Raw genomic sequence first — 21,858 nt, 5'->3', positions numbered from 1 at the left:
GTTTAAAACTATGATTTGTTTAAAAAGCCACAATTGGCTGATTTCTTATGGACTGGGATAATCATTAAAATGCTACAATTTTAAGGGTTCATAAATCCTGCTGAACTGTATTATGATTTAGTGCAGAGGTAGTTAATTTTTGGAGGCCAAAGACCATGCCTAATATTTTGAGAGAAACTGAGGGAGGAAAAAGATATTGCTGATGTGGAAGGACAGTGGTTGAGGAAACAGTTTTGAAGGTTTACTTTGTTTTTTTTTTAAATGTATGGGACTAAGAGCTTACCTCACAATTATTGTATTTTTTGTATTTTCAAGTTTAGCTCCTCATGAATTATGAAATAACATGGCAATCATGGTCAGAAGGCGGCTTTGGGACCACAAAAAAGGAGGTTCGGGGACCTCATTTGTATCTGCAGCCATAGGTTGCCCACACGTGATTTAGCACGGTGTAGGAATTCAGCTACAAAAAAAGATGAAAAAAATGAAGAACTAGAGTAGAAACCTTAAATAACCTTGGTTAACTCCTAAATATTGGATGTGTTACTGTTTCTAAGTAAAATACAAAGTTCATCCGCTAAATTTTAATTCACCCAGAAAAAAATTTATCGGGCCTACTGTTTGGTAACTACTGTAATGGTATTTCCCTTGGGATACAGGGAGAAGAGAGGCAGACAAGGGAATGATTAGATAAAAGCAGCTTAGCTTGCAGTAGGAATGTGGGCAGGACATGCGGCTCAGAAGAGAAGCTCCCTAGTTTCTTGGGCTTAAAAGAGATGTGGGGAAAGCTGTCATTTCAGACTGCAAGATTCTGTTAATGTGAGCTTACTGTAAAGTAGAATTAGCTCATCTGGCTGTGGATCTGACAAGGTTGACATCTACCAGTAGGCAACTCAAGCAGACTGCCTGTTGGCACTAAATATAGAAAGTTAGCAAGACACTTAGTGAACCTGTTTGGAGAAGATTTGTGAAAGGTAGCAATTACAGTAGTTTCTGAATGATTGAATTGATGTCACTCTGATCCACTCAGTCAGTTTCTTTAAAGCCTTTCTCAGCCAGTTCTTGAATTGGATAGACAACTAAATGGATTACATATTTAATACAAGCACGACAGGCTTGCCATCCCAACCAACAGACATAGAACAAAAAGAAAAGATAGGTGTAACTTCTAAAAGTTATAAGGTCTTTATAATGGTCAGATATAAAAAGGGACTTAATTCAAGTGGAATATTGTTTGCCCTCATAACACATCAGCTAGGCAGTTCAAAACCCGCAAATCACCCAGCTGAGCCATTACAGCAACTGTGCTCCCTGCTCTCCCTCTGCTGATGCCTAATGGAAGGACTCCTGGATGATCAATATAAAAGAGGTCAGACCAGGTGGAGCTGGCTGCTACTTTCATTTTGTGATTGCCAATTGCTTGATAATCCATGCTTCTTTCTGAAGGTCTGTCCCTTTAACCCCACTTCTCACAGGTTGGCTGTAGTGCCCTGCGGCACACATTGCAAATTGTGGCATCCTTTCACGACATTGTTGCATACATTTTCAGTTTTGCTCAGCTAGGAAGTGCACCAGGCTGCTTGGATTACAGGTGTCCTTCTGAACATCTCACAGCAGACTGGGGAGGGACCGAGCAGATTGGTTAGTACCCATTGTTCAATATTGGGATATGATTTGTTCTGGTTGGGGATAAAGTATTGTTTATTGTTGTGAATGCTGGAAAAGGGGTTGATCTACTTTGCCACAGCTTGACAGCAGCTGTTCCTTAATGGTAGACTAAATGAAGACCTGGGAGATGGGGCAAGTAGGAATAATTTTCTTTATTAGAAGAATGATCTGCCCCAAATGTTGCAGAAATGAAGCTACACTTTTCAATGTACTAATAGTTGCAGAATGGGTTTCAATCCACTAATGATTTCAAATGCAAAGCCATGTTTTCCAGAGTAGTGGCACTAAAGAGTGGAGGAAGCATAGACTGTATATCCCATTTTGGACGGGACAGTTATTTCAAGTGAGCTGTCAAGATTTTGCCTGACGATTAATAAATTTGTCTGAAAGTCTCATTAGATGAGAACGTTTGAATCCCTGAACCAAATCGATAGAAGAAAAGCACACTAATCAGAATAAGTCAAACTAGCAACTTTATTGTTTTTCATAGAGAACCGCAGTGTAAAAACTCGATAAAAATATTTGATGTGATATTAAAAAAAAAGACCAAATGTACCAACACATGCTCTTCTTTGGATTCTAGGAATTGAACTTCTTGAAATACAGAAAAAAATAGACAGCCTTCCAAATCCCTCAGATCCAAAGAAAGTGTCTCACATGCTGACCATGCTCAAAGAAGTAAAGTTTCTTCAATTTGAAGCAGCTGTGAGATATTCAATGAGGTAAGATATGAAAAAGAAGCACATCAGAGGTATTTTCTTTAAGATGTTTGCAGCTTTTTCCTGATTACTTTTAATAACGGGCACTTCACCCTTTATCTCTGGATATTTTTTCTACTCAAAACTATGTATAGCCCATTATTTCTCTGCTTACTAGGGAGCAAATATGGTGGGAGATTGGAAAGTGTGAGAAAGTTGGGGACACACTTTCAAAAGGATTGCTGGGAGAGAAAGTTGCCCACTCACAAAATGGCTGTCAAGAAGTAGCCTAACCAGCTATAAGATTTTATTGGCTCTCTCAGTCTTCCTGCAAGATCTCAACTGCCCAGTTCCTTTTTGTTCTTCTTCTTTTTTTTTGTAGCAGGCAGGCCTCTTTCCAAATAAATACTCAATTGCAATGCCCAAACTTTCATACATTGATTTACTTTACTAAAATTCATGGGGCTTCTTCGGGTTGCAGGGCATAACAGGAAAGAATGCTGAAGGCTGATGGTTCAGCTTTGCAAAAAATCTGATTCACATTTTTTTTTAATTAAACCCTTTTAAAAAACATATAAAATGATAGAGGACCTGAAGGGTGTCACGGGTGTGTGTGTGTGTGTCTCCAAGTAAGCACTGGCACCCTGGGCAGAAGATTGGGGAGCTTAGTAGCACTCCATATTTTTTTCTCCTGCAAAGCAACTGGGAAAGGAGACAATTCTGATGCAAATATGTCCAGAAAGAACGCATCTTTTTCAGCTATCCTGGACAAGCAAAACAGAATGTCTGTTCTCAGACATTCAGGTCATGGTTGTCCCATGACAACCATGTTAGTTTTGGTCTCCACACTATAAAAAAGATGTTGAGACTCTAGAAAAAGTCCAGAGAAGAGCAACCAGGATGATTAGGAGACTGGAGACTAAAACATATGAAGAATGGTTACAGGAACTGGGCTTGGCTAGTCTAGTGAAGAGAAGGACCGGGCAGACATGATAGCGGTCTTCCAATATTTGAGGGGCTGCCACAGGGAGGAGGGGGTCAAGCTATTTTCTAAAGCACCTGTAGGCCAGACAAGGAATAATGGATGGAAACTGAACAAGGAGCGATTTAACCTGGAAATAAGGAGAAACTTTCTGACAGTGAGAACAATCAACCAATGGAACAGCTTGCCCTCAGAAGTTGTGGGAGCATCATCACTTGAGACTTAATAAGAATTCCAAATTGGTTTCATTGAGGTCCAAGAGCATAATTATATTACCAGCCAAAATAACATTCTTTCTCCATGGGAACAACAGGAAGCAGTACATTTTTAATGAGAAAGGGCTTTTTGACTATCTTAAGCATCCTGGTAGGGGTTCAGGGATAAAACAATGGGAAGTGCTAGATTACTTTTCAGGCAGATGTTGTCAAAGTAACTTAAATAAAATGCATTGTGCAATGTTTAAGCAGAATAAATTGGAAATTGGATTTGTCGTTTCAGTATTTATTTATTTTAAAAAATTATATGGCCGCCCATTTTAAGCAATTCTGGGTAACTCACAATAAGTATTGTTCTATTTTTTCCAACAACCCTTCAGGGAAGCATTTTTATCATCTGGAAATGTTTCTGCATATCAGAGTATTACAGACAACATTTACCACGCATTGCCTCCCATGAGTAATGCAGTTTTTGGAAGTGCATTTGCTTCTCAACTCCAAATTCCACAGCTATTAGATCCACATGGGCAGAGAGTGAGTAAAATGGCATTTTCAAGATATATTTGCTCTAACTTTTGAGACATCTTTCAGAAACATTTATCTCTCATCTGTTCTCCAAATAATTCTGTTCAGCATTTAACAATTAAAAACAGCTGAAGTGCTTTGCTTCCCATCTGTAGCAAAAGTATACATATAGAAGGTACAAATAGATAGTGTGTGTGTTAAAAGGAAAAAGTTCAAACAAATGTCTACTGCAGAGGGCTAGCGTATTTTTCTGATCTACTTTTTCACAGTCTAAAAGATATTGTAATTAATAATTTCTGGTTTTACCAGTAATGATAAAATTCGTAACTTTAGCAGAGGACTACACAAATCTGTGGAGAGGAGTTTTTGAGCCAAAACATTTGACTGCCCTCGTGGCAGTCAATAGGTTTCTTTCCATGATAGCTCTGTACTTCTGGGGAGCTCATGTTTCAGCATTTTCCTGTAATAAAAAATTGTGGTCTTCAACATTGTGATGTGGGTGGTGGTAAAACTTCAACTCACACATATGGCTTTTCTGATTCTCTTTGTGTGTGTCTGTGTGTCTTCAAGTCAGTGTTGGCTTCTGGTGACTACCTGGCCGAGTCCCTGCAGTTTTCTTGGAAGATTTCAGAAGTAGTTTTGGTGTTCCTGGTGCTCTCTAAGCTTGATTGTTCTCTTGCAGATGTTTCCTTACTCAACTAAGTAACATTGAGTTACCTAACTACATTACCTAATTGGGTAATGAAACCTGTGCAAGAAAACAACCAAGCTCAGAGAGCACTAAGATCTCCGAGGTTAAACCCTAGCTACAAAATACTCTATTCCAGAAATGGTTTTTCCATTGCTTACTTCCTAGGGCTGGGAGAGAAAGCCAGCTGGCTTTGTGCCTAAGATGGGATTAAAACTCTCCCCATTTGTAGCCTACTGCCTTAACCACTACATCACACTGGCTCTGTACATAAGTCTTTAACTCATTTAGTTTCTAAGCCAAGAGCTGCTCTTGACAATGTAAGAGACTTTATGCAGAGTCTCTTTCCCATGTTCATATCAATTTTCCTCTAGTCTTTATGTATTTATTTATTTTATTGATTACCCATCTTACCACAAGGTAACTCTGAATGGTTGAACCTGTGGACCTTTTCCTTGCCCACCACAGTCCATGCCCCAGAGTCTAGCAAGCAGACTTTTGTGACATTCCATAGGTACCTTCTTGCTCCATCTTGCACGGAAGAGTAGAACTTGGCCTTTTGCCACAGCAAGGAGATTGACACTTTGAGTCGTGGAAGCTTGAGGATTTTCTGTCAGTTTGGGAATGGGTGTCTCTTTCCATTCATGGAGCACGGGATGTGAATTTAATAACTTTCCAGTGCATTTCCAGCTAGCTGAATCTCAGTTGCTCAGGGTAAAAAAAATATTATTCTCTTGAATATTACTGATAGCACTCACACGATGAGAAAAAGACAATGCAAGGAGACTTCTAAAATGTTCGTGGCTGAAGATGAAGAGCAAATGTGACAAATTATGCCCACGTAGGGATTTTTTACTATGATGATAAATGGATGAAGCATCTACATAAATTTTTCCTGGAATTTTAGTTCTTCTTTTGCCTAGCACAGTTCACTGATCAGTGCACACTTCTGTCAATTAAACTGGACTTAAGGATACTAGAAGTAATATACATGTGCCTGGGGCTTAATATTAGAGCTCTGCAATTATCACTTTCTTTAGGCATTAATGCTGTTTCCCTGGAGGACATTCCTAGCAAAAGGAGGTCTATTTCCTGATACCATAAGCAACCTAAATCCCGTCCATTCTAGTATGCAGGTATGAGGCTTTTATTCCTTAGTAATCTTAGATTTCTTTATGTTTCCAACACTGTGCAGATGACTACAGAAATTAAAACACATTTATTGCATCTAGAACAAATCTATTATATTGCCATATCTGAATTAAACACATTAGGTACCATATAATTGTATTTCATGTCCTGGTATGATTTCTTAAATAAATCAACGATTGATTTACTTTCATCAAAATCCAATCAAGTTCTGAATTCATCTCACCTTTTCTAGTTATGTCTATGTGGTCTGAGCATGGAGGATCAAAAAGTAGCTCATGGAGAGCTGATTGGGATACAGTTTGTAATGGAAGATGTTCTCTGGAATTCCGAAATTCTGACTGACCACCAAGAAGTGCAAAAGCCATTCAAAAAGGTAAAACAAATGGAATTGTGCATAACTATGGTTCTGTTGTGTTTGGGGCTGACTATATTTGCATTTAGCACTAAATAAAGAACTTTAACTCTACAGTTCTTTTATTTCTTGTATTAATTACATGATAAAATAGTTCAGGTTCCAGAAAAATTGTGTGTGACAATTTTCGCTAGAATGTATCACATTATATAACTGAATGACAGCATATCTTTACATGACTTGACATCAGACTTGATATTTTTTTAAAAAAAAATCCTGAATTACCATGTCAAATATTAGTCATTTACAGACTAGAGACTGATTAGATCAGTGGTCAGTAGCAGGAAATTTTTTAGATAATTGACTCAGAAATAAGAATAATGGAGGGATCCTTGGTGCTCTCTGAGCTTGGTTATTTTCTTGCAGACATTTCATTACCCAACTAGGTAACATCAACAGTGCTAGTCTTTTCTGCAAGAAAACAACCAAGCTCAGAGATCACCAAAGACCCTCCATTTCAACTCTGAACTACAAATATTCTCCTTTATTGGTGTAAGAATAACTGTATGAAAAGTTTACAATTGCTAATTCACACAATGTATCTGTTGGGTCTTTTGACACGGAGTATTGTGGACTGACACAAGTTAGCTGTAGGCTTGAATCATTCATTCAATTTTTTAAATGTGTTAATTGGCAAAAATGCAGCTCTGTTAAAATCTCTTTCTAAAAATGATCTTGTATTTTCCAATCATTGTTTCAGCAGGTTTCAGCGACATCAACAGCTGAAACAAAAGGAAAAGCTTTAATAGCACCACTTGATACAATGACCTCATATGCCTTGCAGAGATCATATCTGATACAATGGAAGCAACTGGAAATATTAAAGGCAGAATGGGGAAGACTTAAATTGCAAGTTGAGGATATCAACACAGTTCCTCTGTATAAGCAGTTTTCTGAACTGTATGAGTAAGTTACATCCTAATGTAAAACTACTTTTTAATTTAGAGATTCAGTGATATTACATTTCAGCAGTGCAGATTATAAAATATTATTTATATTTCATTTTCCTGTTCTCCTTGGTACATTAAATTTAATTGTAAAACAAAATAAATTTAACAAAAACATCATGCATGTTTATAAATAAAGATAAAGAAAAATGTATTTTCTTTCTTGAAGTTCTATGTTAAATAAAAATCAGAATATACCTAATGATGTATTTAATGTTACACTTGTACTATCTTGGGAATGAGGAAATATTACTGGCTGTGATTCTAATGGAAAGTATTCATAAGCTGCATCTCATTGTTTTCACAACTTTTATGAGGTGAGTAAACAAGGAAGATATTTGATTGCCTTCAGTCATAAATGTTTATGGCAATTTTGCTAAGTTATCTAAGAATTGTGAATTGTAGGCTGATGCACGTGAAGGGGCCTGGTGAAATCTACCCACTGTCTATAGCAGGGGTGGGCAACTATGGCCCTTTTATGAATTATGGACTTCAACTCCCAGAATTCCTGAGCAAGCATGGCTTGCTCAGGAATTCTGGGAGTTGAAGTCCATAATTCATAAAAGGGCCATAGTTGCCCACCCCTGGTCAATAGGAAATAAAGCTAATAGGCTTCTGGGTGCAATTCAAGGTCCTGGCCTAGCATCTCTCAGTTGTTTCTACCCACCCAGAGTTGATACACTTAAGATCTCTTCCATAAAGAGCTGCCATCTTTTGGGATTGAGGAAGCATGGTCTCTCCATCACACTGCCCTGCCCTCTGGGACTCCATCATCCCTAGATACAAATGATACCTTCTCTCCTGGAATCCCAGAAAGCTTTTAAAACCTGTTGTTTCAGCTCTGACATTAATGATCTTTAGGGGCCCTCTCATATTCATATAGTTTATCATTCTGGTTGTTTTAGTCTTGGCTGTCTGTTTATATGTATTTAATTGTTTTTTATTGTTTTCTTAATGTTTCCAGGGTCTAATGGAATGGATGGTTATATAACCCTCTACATAGGGTTGAACTGTAGAGTTCTTGGTGGTCCAGTGAAGTTGCCTTGATGATGTTACGTAGCTGGGAAATAAAACTTCTGCCAGCAAAAAGCCCAGCTCAGCACCAAGAACTTTGGAATTAAAATTTTACTTTTACTTCCACTGGTTTAGTCACTTGACACTGAACGGAATTAGCGACATTGAAATATTATTTTCATTATTAGTGGCACCATTTTCCAAATATCAATATGAACAGAAGATATTTGTAAATATTACTATCATTTGAAATCACTGAAAAGTTATTTAATGAAAGAACCCATGTATAGAGATATATCTTTGCATTTTTTTTAGAGCTGAAATATTTCATGCAGCAATGAGATCCATAGCCAGACATTGGGGTATAGAGGATGACTTTGAAGAATATGGCACTATCCAACCATGTTCACTCTTCCCTAAAGAAGTTTCAAAAATTGATGTAATAACACACCAGGTAAAATAGATGTGTCAGGACAAAATATATTTCCTCTAACAAATTAGAATAAATCTATCTCTAGCCAGATTTTATTTGAGTTTCCAAATGAAAAGATAACAATTGTTTTACAATTATTAATTTATATTGTTATGTTCCCTTTCCATATTTCCATTTTTAATTTAATTTAAGTCTTGTGAAGCAGGTTAAAACAGAGATAGCATCTATGATCATCCAGTACATTTCATGACTAACTAAAGTATGCATCAGTCCTTTTTTGGGAGGCAAGTCAATTTCATGAGTAGCAGATAAAATAAAATGTCATTAAAGAAAAATTAAATTTCTTTCTTTTAAAACTTTAAATATTTAAATGTAAACATTGTGTTGGAAGAAACAAATTAGAGCTGTTCAAACAGCAAGAAATAAGAAAAATGCAGGAGAAAATATTCCAGACAGCTGCAAGATAACATTGGTTGCTAGAAATGGTATGGTCTCTGCTAGAATCTCAAGTGAGATATTATTATAATATCTCATAATAATATTATGAGTCACAAGATATTGCGAAGGAAATTTCTGTCTTTTGCACATGAGTAAGATATAATTAAAAGGTGACAAAATCCAGTTTCATTTGCTCAGAACAGTAAAGAAAATGGATTTAAGAGAACCTATAAACAGAAATTAAGACTGGAAAAATATGTGGCTAGAACAGTTTTACTGATTTCTACAGAAATAGCACCTGCTTGAAACAAATGTTTCTGTGCTTCATTTTGCTTTTTGGAGGTTCTGATATGTTAATATTGGAGTATATGCTGCAGAGATGGAACAGATCCTATTCTCTCAATGGCTTTTCCCAAGTTTGCATTTGATTTAACAGGATCTATCTCCAGCAGAAATGGCTGGGAGTATCTACCTTTATTTAAATGACAGCCACCTGTTAATTGTGTACATGTGTACTGAACATCTGTCCAGGCAGGTTGCACTCTGATATGCAGTCCAAATGCATTCCCAACAGATATTATTATAATTTCTACATTATTCTTGCTTCATTATTTGGCGTTATTTTCCATAATAAAAATAATTTATTAATATATTCTATTTGGAGATGATTTTTTAAAATAAATATTGCAACTTCATAACAAATGTATTTCTTTGATTCCTATTGTGCCTTCTTACCTTGGGGAGTGTATATAAAAAACTAAAACAGACATATGCTGTTGGGCCACTTCACCTGATATTGCCTGGCAGCCCTTTGATAATAATCTGCCCACAAACATATGGGGTTTTGTGCTTTTCCTGTTGCTGGGAAACAGAAAAACACATTTGCCAGAGGCAGCTATGTCAATCAGTTGTAGAATAAACATCCTTATGGATTCTTAAAGATTAGCAAGTCTATTATGAAATAAGATTTGGTTGACTATTTTATTTCATCAGGTATGTAAAATGAGGGAGCAAGTGAAAATTGCCATCTTAATGACTGTGGAAATCTGAGACAAATTTTTTTGCCAGAAAGCTGGTGGGGAGGAATCACAACAGGCTACATCAGGAACTCTCTGTTATTGTTATCAGAACAAAGCACTCAGTTGGGTAACCTTGGGCCAGTCACTCACTTATAGCCCTTATAAGTGAATTTTATTTTATTTTTTTAAAAAGTTACATTTTAAAGTACTCACAGTACTCTCTAAATCAATGTGGCTGCTTTTGATAAAAGAAAAAAAAATCTGCTTTTTCCCCCTAGTTTCAAAAACTTCTGGAAAATGTAGAAATACATATGATCCATGATGTACAAAAGAAAATTAATAAAGAAATAACACTGGTTTTATCTGAAAAAGCAAGAGAAGGGAGACACCTCCCTACAGGTAATAATTAAAAATGTTCCAAATTAGGAGTGGTATTAGCAATGAGGAATAAGCATACGCTGGGAGATTCCTGGGAGCCACCGCACTCAACGGACAATTCATTTTTAGTACAAGGGAGTCCGCGACTTATGACCACAATTGAGTCCAAAATTTATATTGCTAAGCGAAATGGTTAAGAGAATTTTGCCCCATTTTATGAACTTTCTTGCCACCGTTAAGTAAATCACTACAGTTGTTAAGTTAGTAAGACAATTATTAAGCTAATCTGCTTCCACTGACTTTGCTTGTCAGAAGGTCACAAAAGATGATCATACAATAGTGCAACTGTCATAAATATGAACCAATTGCCAAACTTCCAAATTTTGATCACATGAACATAGGGATGTTGCAATGGTCACAAGTGTGAAAATTGTCATGTCACTTTTTTTCAGTGCTCTTTCAGTCAACACATACCGAGCAATTAAACTCTTCTTGTTTCCTAAAGAAATTTCCTTTTCCTTGTTGAATTTGGCAGTGGAGGGTTTATGCACATCTACCGCATTTTTCGGAGTATAAGATGCTCCGAAGTATAAGATGTACCTAGTTTTTGGGAGGAAAACAAGAAAAAAATTTTTTTGCCTCTGCCTCCCAGCAATTTGCCTCCTTGCAGCCAACAGCCTGTTTCAGCTTCAGCACAGCCTGATTAGCACAAGCAGCTGATTGTTGGTTGGATCGGCCTCCCAACAATCAACTGTTTTAGGTTGCAGGGATTGCCATCACCTATTGCCACCTCCACGCGCCCCATTTTCGGCCTCTGCATCCCATTTTCGGCCTCCACACGCCTGTTTTCGGCCTCTGCATGCCCCATTTTCTGCCCATTCTGATCCCCACCACCTAGAATGGGCAAAAAATGGGGCGCATAGAGGCCAAAAATGGGGTGCGCGGAGGCAGCAATCAGCGATGGCAATCCCTGCAGCCTGAAACAGCTGATTGCTGGGAGGCCGATCCAACCGCCAATCAGTTGCTCATGCTAAATCAGGCCGTGGTGAAGCTGAAACAGGCTGTTTGCTGCAAGGAGGCAAATTGCTGGGAGGCAGAGGCTGAAGGGTGGGGGCTGCGGGTGGGTGGAGCTTCAGCAACATTTGCTGTATAAGACGCACAGACATTTCCACCCACTTTTTAGGAGGGGAGGAAGTGCGTCTTATACACCAAAAAATAGGGTAACTATGCACATAGACCTGGCTGATACATTTTATAAGAAACATCCATTGATTATAAGAACAAGTTTTGCTTTATGAAACAAAGACAATAGGGAAAAAAGAGGAAGAGAAAAAAAACATGGTATGTGTGGAAGTTAACATGAATGGAAACTTTTCCCCCCCTAATAATTGTAGTACTTGGAGTAAGGATACAGTAAAAATTTTCTCTGGGGTTTCAGAAAGGAAGTGTCCTTTCTTTGGATTCCTTATGCAAAATCCTTGTCTTCCTCATGAGTATTCAACTTTTTAAAAAGCAGTCATAGCATTGCATATAGCATATAGCAGTGGTCCATATTTCATGAATCTGAATATTGCTGATGCAGCTCTTTTGTTCACTCTTTCAGAACTCTGGAAACATCACAGCATGCAAGAAATGTTCTCTGTCACAAGGCCCGAAATAGTTGAATCATTTATACAGAGGCTAATGGAAGATCATCAAGAAATTAATGCAGAGGTACATATGTTACACCAGCTTCAACTAGTAGAGGTTATGAAGCATTTTGTTTCAGATTTAGCTTCTTATGTCTCTGACTTAAAATAATCATATTAGATGCATCTTGGGTTTTTATATATGCAGTACATCTTCACTATCAATGAACTGTGGAGAAACCAAATTTACTTATGTATCTGTGGAAACACTGAGAGTCAGTTTGGTCTAGTGGTTAAAGGTACCTGACTAGATAACAAAAGACCGAGTTTTAGCTCAATCTTGAAAGTCAGCTGTGTGATTTTGGACCAGTCATTGTCTTTCAACCCAACTCACCGTACAGAATTGTTATGGTGGGGAAAATAGGAGGAGGAAGGGTTATTATGTCAGATTGTTACATTCAGTTACTTATAAAGTAATAACGGTCAGATAAAACAATCTTAAAAAACAGGTTTATTTTCTGATTGTATTTTATTTCCAGATTATCTTTCAAAAGGACCACTTCAAAAAATGCCTCACCTCTTTAGCTTGTGATGCCATGGCCAGAGAACGTAGCAACTTTGAAACCTACTCCATGTTCTATGAAAATCTGCTCCGTCGGCAACATCAGCTACTATATAAAAAAGAACAGGTATTCTCCTGCTACTGAATCTATAACAGAAAAAGAGGGAAGTGATTCTTCATTACTTTGAAGAAAATAATGTTTGCAAATTACTGTCCTAAGCCTGGAGAAATGGTAGCAATTTCTGAAAGGCAAAATTAATTAAAACTATATTTCCATTCTGTTTCAGGAAGTGCACGTCATAGAAGACAACACAGGAGCTGTTGAAGTGGATCTGAGTCAAGTTAGTGGCTGTGACTTTGGTGCTTTTATTCAGGAAGGTCTATGAACGACTCCTGATGTCCTTATACTCTAAAGACTTATTTTGAAAGATTGTGTTTACAAATAAAATTGTAAATCATTGCTTCTATCTCTTCTGTAGATAGCTAGACTGAGTCACGAGATGATTCTGGAAATAACTGCTCTGAGAGCCAAAGTTACTGATCTACGAAGAGAAGATCACAACATTAAAGAGAAGATAAGAAAAGAAGTCCAAGAGGATTATGAAGCATTGGTACAAAATATATTTTTGGTGTGTCTGCAAATAAAAGTAGGTACAAGATACAAAGGGGTGTAACATCAAGTAGATTATTCCAATGCTTTTTCAGAAAGGTGTTGAAATTTAGACAGTATCTTTTGCTTTCTCAAGAACAAATGCTAAGTTCCAAAGATCAGGTCCTGTGTAAACAAGATAAGACAGCAGAGCAACCTATTAATTCTGCCATGTTAATTCTGTCCATTCTTTCCTTACTTCTCAAATTTCCTAAACTGTAAATGGAATTACTTAACTTCCTTGCTACTTTATTTTAGTGGAACTTTACCAGTGAAAAGATCAACTGTCTGCTAGTTGTTTTCAGACTACCATAGTGAAGGATGGTACCAGTTAGCAAAAAAAAAAAAAAAGTGAAATGTAACTCCCACACACAATATGTCACTGGTCTTGTTTTCATTCATTATATTTTATTTCTTTTCAGAGCTCAGTATATAGAATTTCAGTACACACTATGAAGTAAAAACAAACAGCAATGTCAAATTTGGTTTTTATTTAATGGAAAGCTGGTTTCAAGAAGCTTTTTCCAAAAATGGACTGATTTCATTTTCTCATGTTGCCTTTGCTTACTAGGTAGGGATCAGGAGAAATGTCTAGGTTGCTGGTTAGTATTTATTTTACCAATCATGATGTTCAAAATGGGGAGATTTTATTTTTGTGTTTCCAGATTTTAAAATTTTTACAGAATTGTTTTCTTAAAATTCATTTATCTGAAAAAAGACATTCATAGTTCGATTTTGTGTTATGGCTGCAGGGGAAGGTAGATGAATACCGTCTAAGCATGAACAAACAAATGTTAGAGATCATCAGTGAGGTGAGAAAAGAAGGTGTGGAGAAAATTATTAATCTGAAGAAAAAGTTTGGATCTACAAAGGATAACAGTGCGCTTGAAGAACATTTGGCTCAGGTAGCCCTTTAGTTTGCTTAATGCCTAGCAATAAAAGAAACAAACCTAGGGTAAAAAGAAAGAAAACAAGCTGAGAATTCCAATTTGATATGGATGCCTTAGAGAAATCCCTCTGAAAGCTATTAAAGCAAACAAAACAAAGTATGTAGACATGAATTTTTCTGTATTCTGACATTGAATAAGGGTTATGCAAGTTTCTATGGCTTTTTCTTTAGAGTTGTTACCAGATATTGTCTGACTCTCACATTCATTAAAATAATGTGTTATGAATTAGAATATAACTGGTCTGAATTTCACATCTTTCTGAGGTTGATTTTATTTAGGATTAGAGACCAGAAAAGCTGAGCTCATTTGAATTGCGCCTCTGCCCGAGGTTGCCTTCTTTTTTCTTCGTCTAAGTTCCTTTCACATCAGCCATATTGGGGAGGAGTTCAAGCATCTGATGAACTTGATAAACAAAATTTATTCATTAGCACTTTTTATTAATTTTTATGGACATATGTATACATGAATATTATATGATGAAGACAAAAGTTATTGAAAAAACGCATTATTGGGGATAAAAATATATTTCTTTTATAATTGTTTAAATGTAGAAAATCTTCCTGTTTTCCATATAACTATGAATTTAACAGTAAAAAAAATGCCTGAGATAAATCATGTGCTGGGATTTGCTCATTGCATTATTCACAGAGTCACCAGAAGCACAATCCTACTGAGGATAATGAACATTATTCCCAGATTAAATGTCAATGTAGAATTTCAGCCTGAAATGCTTTATAATGTTTCAAATAGCAATGGATGAACTTTTTATATTAGTAATTTTATGAGAAAACAAACCTCTGAAAAATATATACTCTACATCAGAAATGGAAGAAAGAGATGATATTGCAGATTTTATTCAGAACCAAAAAACCTATGACTGATTCTATACATATGTCGTTGCGAGCATAGTTATAATGCAAAAAGAGAATATGCTATCCATTTAATCGTAAACTGAACTACTGCTCTGGGTATTCCTGAATAGCCATGGAATTATTTTGTATTATGGAGAGAGATTATATGATATACAATTTAATATATCTTTGAGTTTCTGTTTTGTATTCATATCTCTTTCCTCACAAGAACAGAGACTGATACTTATTGTTAAAGGGCTGTTGCAAAGATTTTGAGGAGAGAATGCTAATAAAAAGAACCTATGCTCTTTAGCAGGGGAAGTTGCAGGAACTACGGGATGAAAACAGTGAATTGGAGAAGTTGTTATGCAAACTGAAGGTCTTAAAGTTTTGGAAAGAAACAATGCAAAAAGCACAATTTTTGACAACATTGCAAGAAATAGAGAAGGTAAGATTCCCTCCAAAAAGCTACTGGCTTTTTAATAAGAGTATAATAAATAAACATGTAAATCATGACATTTTTTTAAAAAAATAGCATAAATTGAGATTGGACAGGTCTCCAGGGCAGAATATATGTTTTGCTTATATGTATGCTCGCTTCTACACAAAGATATTAATCAGCTTCTAAGAATAACACATGCATTAATTAGAGGAGTGCATAACCCTGCAGGCCAAATGTGCACGCCCTGTGTCCCAAAATTGTGTTGCTGAAATTTAATGAATGCTTATTTTAAATTAAAAATAAGATTAAAATTACTTTCTACTCTGAATCACCCTAGCTCGGTTCCAACTTTTTAAAGGATGGGAATAGAAACAGGAAATCTTCCATTATAGAATGACCTCATTACATGACCAAATAAAGTCCTCAACAGGCAGATAGTTGGAATCTGATTTGTGGCCTCCAGCCTCTCAAATATTGCCCATTGCAGGATCACTGAGAAAGGGAGAAGTTTTTGTGTCATTTTATTTCTGTCACACACCTCCAGATTGCTGCTTCCCCCAGTTATTAGCATTTGACTTTAGCAAGAAAGGAAAGGAAATGTTGTCAGTCTGCCTCCTGCCAGTTCTGCAGCAGACAATTTTTAATGTTTACATCAGGGGTGGAAAAGTATCTATTGCCAAGCATCCAGCTGCAGGCAGCTGACAGGTGGGTGATGGGGAAAATGAGAAGAGCTCCTATGGATTGAAACCATCCACCACTATCCCAAAAGGTACTTTAAGGTGCCTCATGGGTTTGTTGTTGTACAGAAAAAATAGGTATGCTGCCTTGAGTTGGCAAATGAGAGCTGCAATATCAATTGATTGGCCATAAGCAACAGCTTATTTCACTGTAGCCTCTAAATCTAAACAGCCTATTTAACTGTAGTTGTAGAAAGAATAACTTCTCTCACATTAGGAGATATTCTGCCAGTTTAAAATGGCCGTGTTCATGATTATTTAAACTAGAGGAAAGCCACATTTAATGGTTGGGGATAGTACTTTTTATTTCAGGAGATAAAATAAAGCAGCAGTGTATGCAGCAATGATGTTGTGAAAATTAAGAGTCAGAAGTGAAGATTTTCTGTTGTTTGTTTGGTGTTAAGCCTTAAAAGATCTACAGTACACCAAAAAAATATGGGGACTTCTTCCCACATTGCAAAGGAGACAAAGTTAAACAAATTGTAAAGGAGAGAAAGTTAACAACCTTATAAATAATTCAGCCTCTGAGAGTTGATTCTCTAGCTTAGATCTTGTTGAATCCTTTGCCTATACAGGAGGCTATTCAGAATAAAAAAGAGTGCTTGCAATCCCAGATGAAGGCGGAAGAAGAGGCCATTTTGTTTAATCATCAGTTGAGAGCTGTAAGGAAAGTCTTGGCAGAATCTCAGAGTGAAAATAAAAAGCTGAAGCAACAACTAGAGAAACAGGTATCTGCCCAAGCTCATCACACACCACGTAGCCAACAATATCCTTTTATTATTTTTACTGAATTCAATAACATGTCCCTCATTTTTAAACTGTGTTTTTACGTATTTTATTTTTCTTATATAACTTTAACAAGAACCTGTGTATTCCTCCTATAAAATTTTAACCATTAACTCACTTCAATCTGTTTAAAACATACAAATGGAATCAACATAAGCATTGCTTGCAAAATATCTCCACATTGACTATAGGAAGGGTACACACTTTGCTAGCTCCATTCAGTTGGCCAGACTCTACCCCGCAAGGATTATGGGGTCATTAAAAGAAGACAATTGCTTGCAAAATATCAATCACTCTTGAATCAAAATACATTTTCACATTAACTCCTATATTAATAAATTTATTTAATTCAGTTTCTTTTCTCCTGAGGTTAAACGCAGTATTCTACAAATCTTGCTAATATTTTCATATAGGAATACTTACTTCAGGAAGCAGAACGTAAGATTAATCGAGAATTTTGTAAAAGACAGCAATTAGATTTGATTAAGACAACAAACTTGGATAAAATGTTAGAAAACCTTGGAGAGAGAGAAGTGAAGCTGTTGAACCTGACAGAAGAATCGGAAAAATCCTCTAGAACAAGAAATCTTCAAGAAGCAAAGATGAAGAAAGAAATTCAACAAGTAAGGTTATAAATATTTTATTTAGCAAAGGATGTATTCTTGTACATGCTTTGAAATCTTCTTGCTAACATGAGTCAAAAAAATGTCATGCACCAGAATGTATATCTGAATTTTAAAATGCAGTAATAGAGATAGACAAAGATGATCCGGATTTTTTTTTTCATTTTTTAATCGCACCCTTATCATTTTTATATTTAAAAAAAAATCAAGGCAGCAAACATATTTAATACTCCTCTTTTCTCCTATTTTCCCTGCAACAACCTTATGAGGTGAGTTGGGTAGAGAGAGAGAAAGAGAGTGACTGAGCCAGTCATCCAGCTGGTTTTTCATGCCTAAGGCGGGAGAATAACTTGTTTATTGGTTTCTGGCCTGATGCCTTAACCACTAGAGTAGACCCATGCAGAAGAGTTCCACCTTTGGCTTCCATTTACCTTCAGATCTCTTTTGCCTGGCAGAATAAGGGCACCATTATTTTGAGGCTAATATATTTTATTGCTGTCTTTTTCTTTTTCTGATTTTCTGTAGTCATCTGTTCTAAACTGCCAGGCTTGTTCTGATGCTAGTATAATTGATACAGGATATGTATGCCATCCTTGCCATAGGGCAATTAATTTGGCTGTTTGTAGTTGTTGAGCACAGTTGTGATTAATTTTTATTCATTTTCTGAGTCTTTCCAAACTGGCACAGGGAAATCTGGAAGATTGTCAATTCGTATCACTGTTTTCCTGCCAGAAAAAAAATTAAAAAGCAAAATTCCAGGAGGGTGATTAGCATTGGCTCCATCATGGGTGCCTAATTTACTATCAATCCTTTTCTGCCTCTGTTGTTCTTTAGCCACTGGAGAGAGGATGAAAAATAAAAAGGAAACATAGAACCCATAAGTCTTATTTCCACAAGGCGCTCTAGCTTTTAGCTCCCTCTTGGAAGCAGGAAAGTACAATTAATTCCAACATAAGCTTCATTTGATCACACGGAATTGCTTTGTTCTGAAACAGTCCTATGGCTGCTTCAATCTAAATTTAATCCTTTCTCATTTAGCTGTCAATATTAATTGAACTAAGGTTAAAAGCATTTCCTTTCCTTTGTGCACTCAATGTTTTAAGTATGGATCATAATATGAATTTGGGATTATTTATAAACATATACATATACACCTATTTTAGATAAAAAGCCAGCTGATCCAGGAACGCAATTTAAAACTGAATGCTTTCCAAAGGATACATGAGCTACAGTGTCAACGTAATGATTCAGAAGCTGCAATTTCCCAGAACCATTCCCCTGCAGGTATAAATGTTTGAAAGATAATTGGTTGCAATTATATATTAGTTACATTGTACAGATGTTATTCCAAACAAAAACGAAATCAGCAGTAAGAGTCTGCGGCCTTGGAAAGGCAGGGAAGGTGAAAGCAATTAAAGAAATAAAATCAAGCCTTTCGCTAAGAATTATGTCAGTATGTCTCAATTCTCAACATGCTTAGATTTACAGGACTCACCAATTAATTTCAGTGAGCCAAAAGCAATGGAGAAAAAATAGTAACAATGGCATAGGACAGGGGTCTCCAACCTTGGCCACTTTAAGACTTGTGGACTTCAACTCCCAGAATTCCTCAGCCTCCACTGGCTGAGGAATTCTGGGAGTTGAAGTCCACAAGTCTTAAAAGTGGCCAAGGTTGGAGACCCCTGGCATAGGATACAATTCAAAGAAATTACCATATCATCCTCAGAACCCTCAATTTTGAATGAAAAAGTGGGAGAAGATTCTCTCACTCTTGGTTTTGCTAACTAATGCTAATGTCCTATATTGTTGAAATTAATCTAAAATGGGTGTTGAAAATATTTCCTGAATAGCTTCAGTATGAGAGCAATCCATTATTCAAAATCAGTAGTTTAACACACTGTTGCCAAAAAGCAGACACTCCCTTCAGCCTCCAGTCAGTTCACATTTGATATATGTGCTGAAGTACATGATCTTCTTCTTTTCTATTAACTTGGCATCCCAATTTCCCTTCTGTTGCATTTGTTTTTTGTACCATTTTCAGTCAATAATTTGTTATTTGTCACTCAGGACTGAAAATATATCAGGATTTATACTTCTCTGCCCTTACTGCACTTGCAGTTAACTACCTATTGGTCCTGTTTCAGGTAATCAGCCCCTTTGGGGTAAGGAGGACCTAGGAAAACCCTTTCAGGACTGCTATGAGTTGCTCAACTTTGCTGAGGGTTGGACTCTGATTGGGCAGATCCTTTGGAAATAACCAATACACACCTGAGTCATGTAATCTGGGAGGAGTTTGAGCTGGTTGATCCTAAGGAAGTGAACAGGGTTTCCACTGCTGTGAGCTCAGCCACCTGTGGTCTGGACTCATGCCCCTTTTGGCTGATTTACGGTGCCCTCAGAAGTGGCATGTTTGACTCCAAATGGTGGTTAATACATGTGGGAGGAGCCTGGCACAATCTGCCTCGAAGGAAGCACAGATGCGCCCCATGCTTGGACCAATCATGTTAAATAATGTTCATCCCGATGTTTTTAGGGAAGGTGGTTGGGAGGGTGGTTGGCACTCAGCTTCAGAGGGCCCTGGAGCAAGTGATTTATATGGACCTTTTCAATCTGGGTTTAGGCTGGAAAAGACATTGGTTGTGGTTGCTATTGACTTTTGATGGGCTTGGGACAGGAATGGTGAAACCATTAGAATTAGAATTCTTTTATTGGCCAAGTGTGATTGGACACACAAGGAATTTGTCTTGGTGCAAATGCTCTCGGTATACATAAAAGATACATTCATCAAGAATCATAAGGTACAACACTTAATAATAGTCATAGGGTACAGCAATCAAAGCATCCTAGAAAACAGTCCATATAAATCGTGAGCATACAAGTGACAGTTACAGTCATACATTCACAAGTGGGAGGGGGTTGGTGATAAGGAATGATGAGAAGATTAATAGTAATAGTAGTGCAGACTTTGTAAATAGTTGAACAGTGTTGAGGGAATTATTTGTTTAGCAGAGTGATGGCGTTCAGAAAAAAACTGTCCTTGTGTCTAGTTGTTTTGGTATGCAGTGCTTTATAGCGTCGTTTTGAGGGAAGGAGTTGAAACAGTTTATGTCCAGGATGTGAAGGGTCTGTAAATATTTTCACAGCCCTCTTTTTGACTCATGCAGTGTACAGATCCTTAATTGAAGGCAGGTAGGTAGTAATTGTTTTTTCTGCAGTCCTAATTATCCTCTGAAGTCTGTGTCTGTCCTGCTGGGTTGCAGAACCAAACCAGACAGTTATAGTGGTGCAGATGACAGACTCAATCATTCCTCTGTAGAACTTTATAAGCAGCTCCTTGGGCAATTTGAGCTTTCTGAGTTGGTGCAGAAAGAACATTCTTTGTTGTGCTTTTTTGATAACATTTTTGATGTTAGGTGTCCATTTTAGGTCATGTGATATAATAGAATCTAGAAATTTGAAGGTCTCTGCTGTTGATACTGTGTTGTCTAGTATTGTAAAAGGTGGTAGTATGGGAGGGTTTCTTCTCAAGTCTACCATCATTTCTACGGTTTTGAGTGTGTTCAGTTCCAGATTGTTCCAGTTACACCACAAGGCAAGTTGTACAACCTCCTGTCTGTCCGTGAATTTGTCATTGTCCTGAATGAGACCAATCACTTTGTGTCATCTGCAAACTTCAGTATTTGAACCATCATCACTGTCCTAGAACTGTTAGCAGCTTTTAATACAATGGTATCTTTCTGGATTGCCTTTGGGGGTTGGGAACAGGAGCCTTTGTTTTGGATTGCCAGGATAAGTCAAAATTGGTTCCAGCCCTTCCAGTTCCTCACAAACTCCAGATAGCACTGCAACAGCATTGCCTATGTAGCTTGGTGTGATGTATCATCAGCTTGCCAAGATTTGGTGATATGTCATTTAATTCCAGACAGGGTTGCACTCCCCACACTGATCTTGTAATTTGGGGTTCTTGTAGACTCTCTACTCCTACTTATGGAATAGGTGGTAGCAGAAGTACCTAGATGATCAATTGTTGTTCCAACAATTGTGAATTTTTCTGGACTAGGAGG

General features: G+C 37.0%; 1 protein-coding gene across 3 annotated transcripts in view; it reads left to right on the top strand.

Annotated features, from left to right (window-relative positions):
* The window catches only part of LOC113411444 (uncharacterized), a 71,497-nt gene that overhangs the window by 44,233 nt on the left and 5,406 nt on the right, over window positions 1-21,858 (top strand). The window contains exons 29-45 of one of the 3 annotated variants that reach the window (XM_087942443.1): window positions 1,473-1,638; window positions 2,249-2,387; window positions 3,941-4,094; window positions 5,814-5,909; window positions 6,158-6,298; window positions 7,041-7,243; window positions 8,614-8,752; window positions 10,467-10,587; window positions 12,170-12,279; window positions 12,734-12,883; window positions 13,044-13,097; window positions 13,236-13,403; window positions 14,158-14,310; window positions 15,520-15,654; window positions 16,961-17,113; window positions 17,585-17,794; window positions 18,958-19,078. In XM_087942443.1, coding sequence (XP_087798569.1) covers window positions 1,473-1,638; window positions 2,249-2,387; window positions 3,941-4,094; window positions 5,814-5,909; window positions 6,158-6,298; window positions 7,041-7,243; window positions 8,614-8,752; window positions 10,467-10,587; window positions 12,170-12,279; window positions 12,734-12,883; window positions 13,044-13,097; window positions 13,236-13,403; window positions 14,158-14,310; window positions 15,520-15,654; window positions 16,961-17,113; window positions 17,585-17,794; window positions 18,958-19,078 — 2,413 coding nt within the window. Of the gene's footprint in view, window positions 1-1,472; window positions 1,639-2,248; window positions 2,388-3,940; window positions 4,095-5,813; window positions 5,910-6,157; window positions 6,299-7,037; window positions 7,244-8,613; window positions 8,753-10,466; window positions 10,588-12,169; window positions 12,280-12,733; window positions 12,884-13,043; window positions 13,098-13,235; window positions 13,404-14,157; window positions 14,311-15,519; window positions 15,655-16,960; window positions 17,114-17,584; window positions 17,795-18,957; window positions 19,079-21,858 lie in introns of all 3 variants that reach the window. The other 2 variants (XM_087942436.1, XR_015745217.1) reach the window with 2 other exon arrangements.

The sequence above is a fragment of the Notechis scutatus genome, chromosome 1, assembly GCF_049901735.1.
Source record: "Notechis scutatus isolate UNSWTSFEM ecotype Mainland chromosome 1, rNotScu1.2, whole genome shotgun sequence".
Lineage (NCBI taxonomy): Eukaryota > Metazoa > Chordata > Lepidosauria > Squamata > Elapidae > Notechis > Notechis scutatus.
Note: the sequence above shows the minus strand (reverse complement) of the source record. Positions and strands in the feature narration are given on the sequence as shown.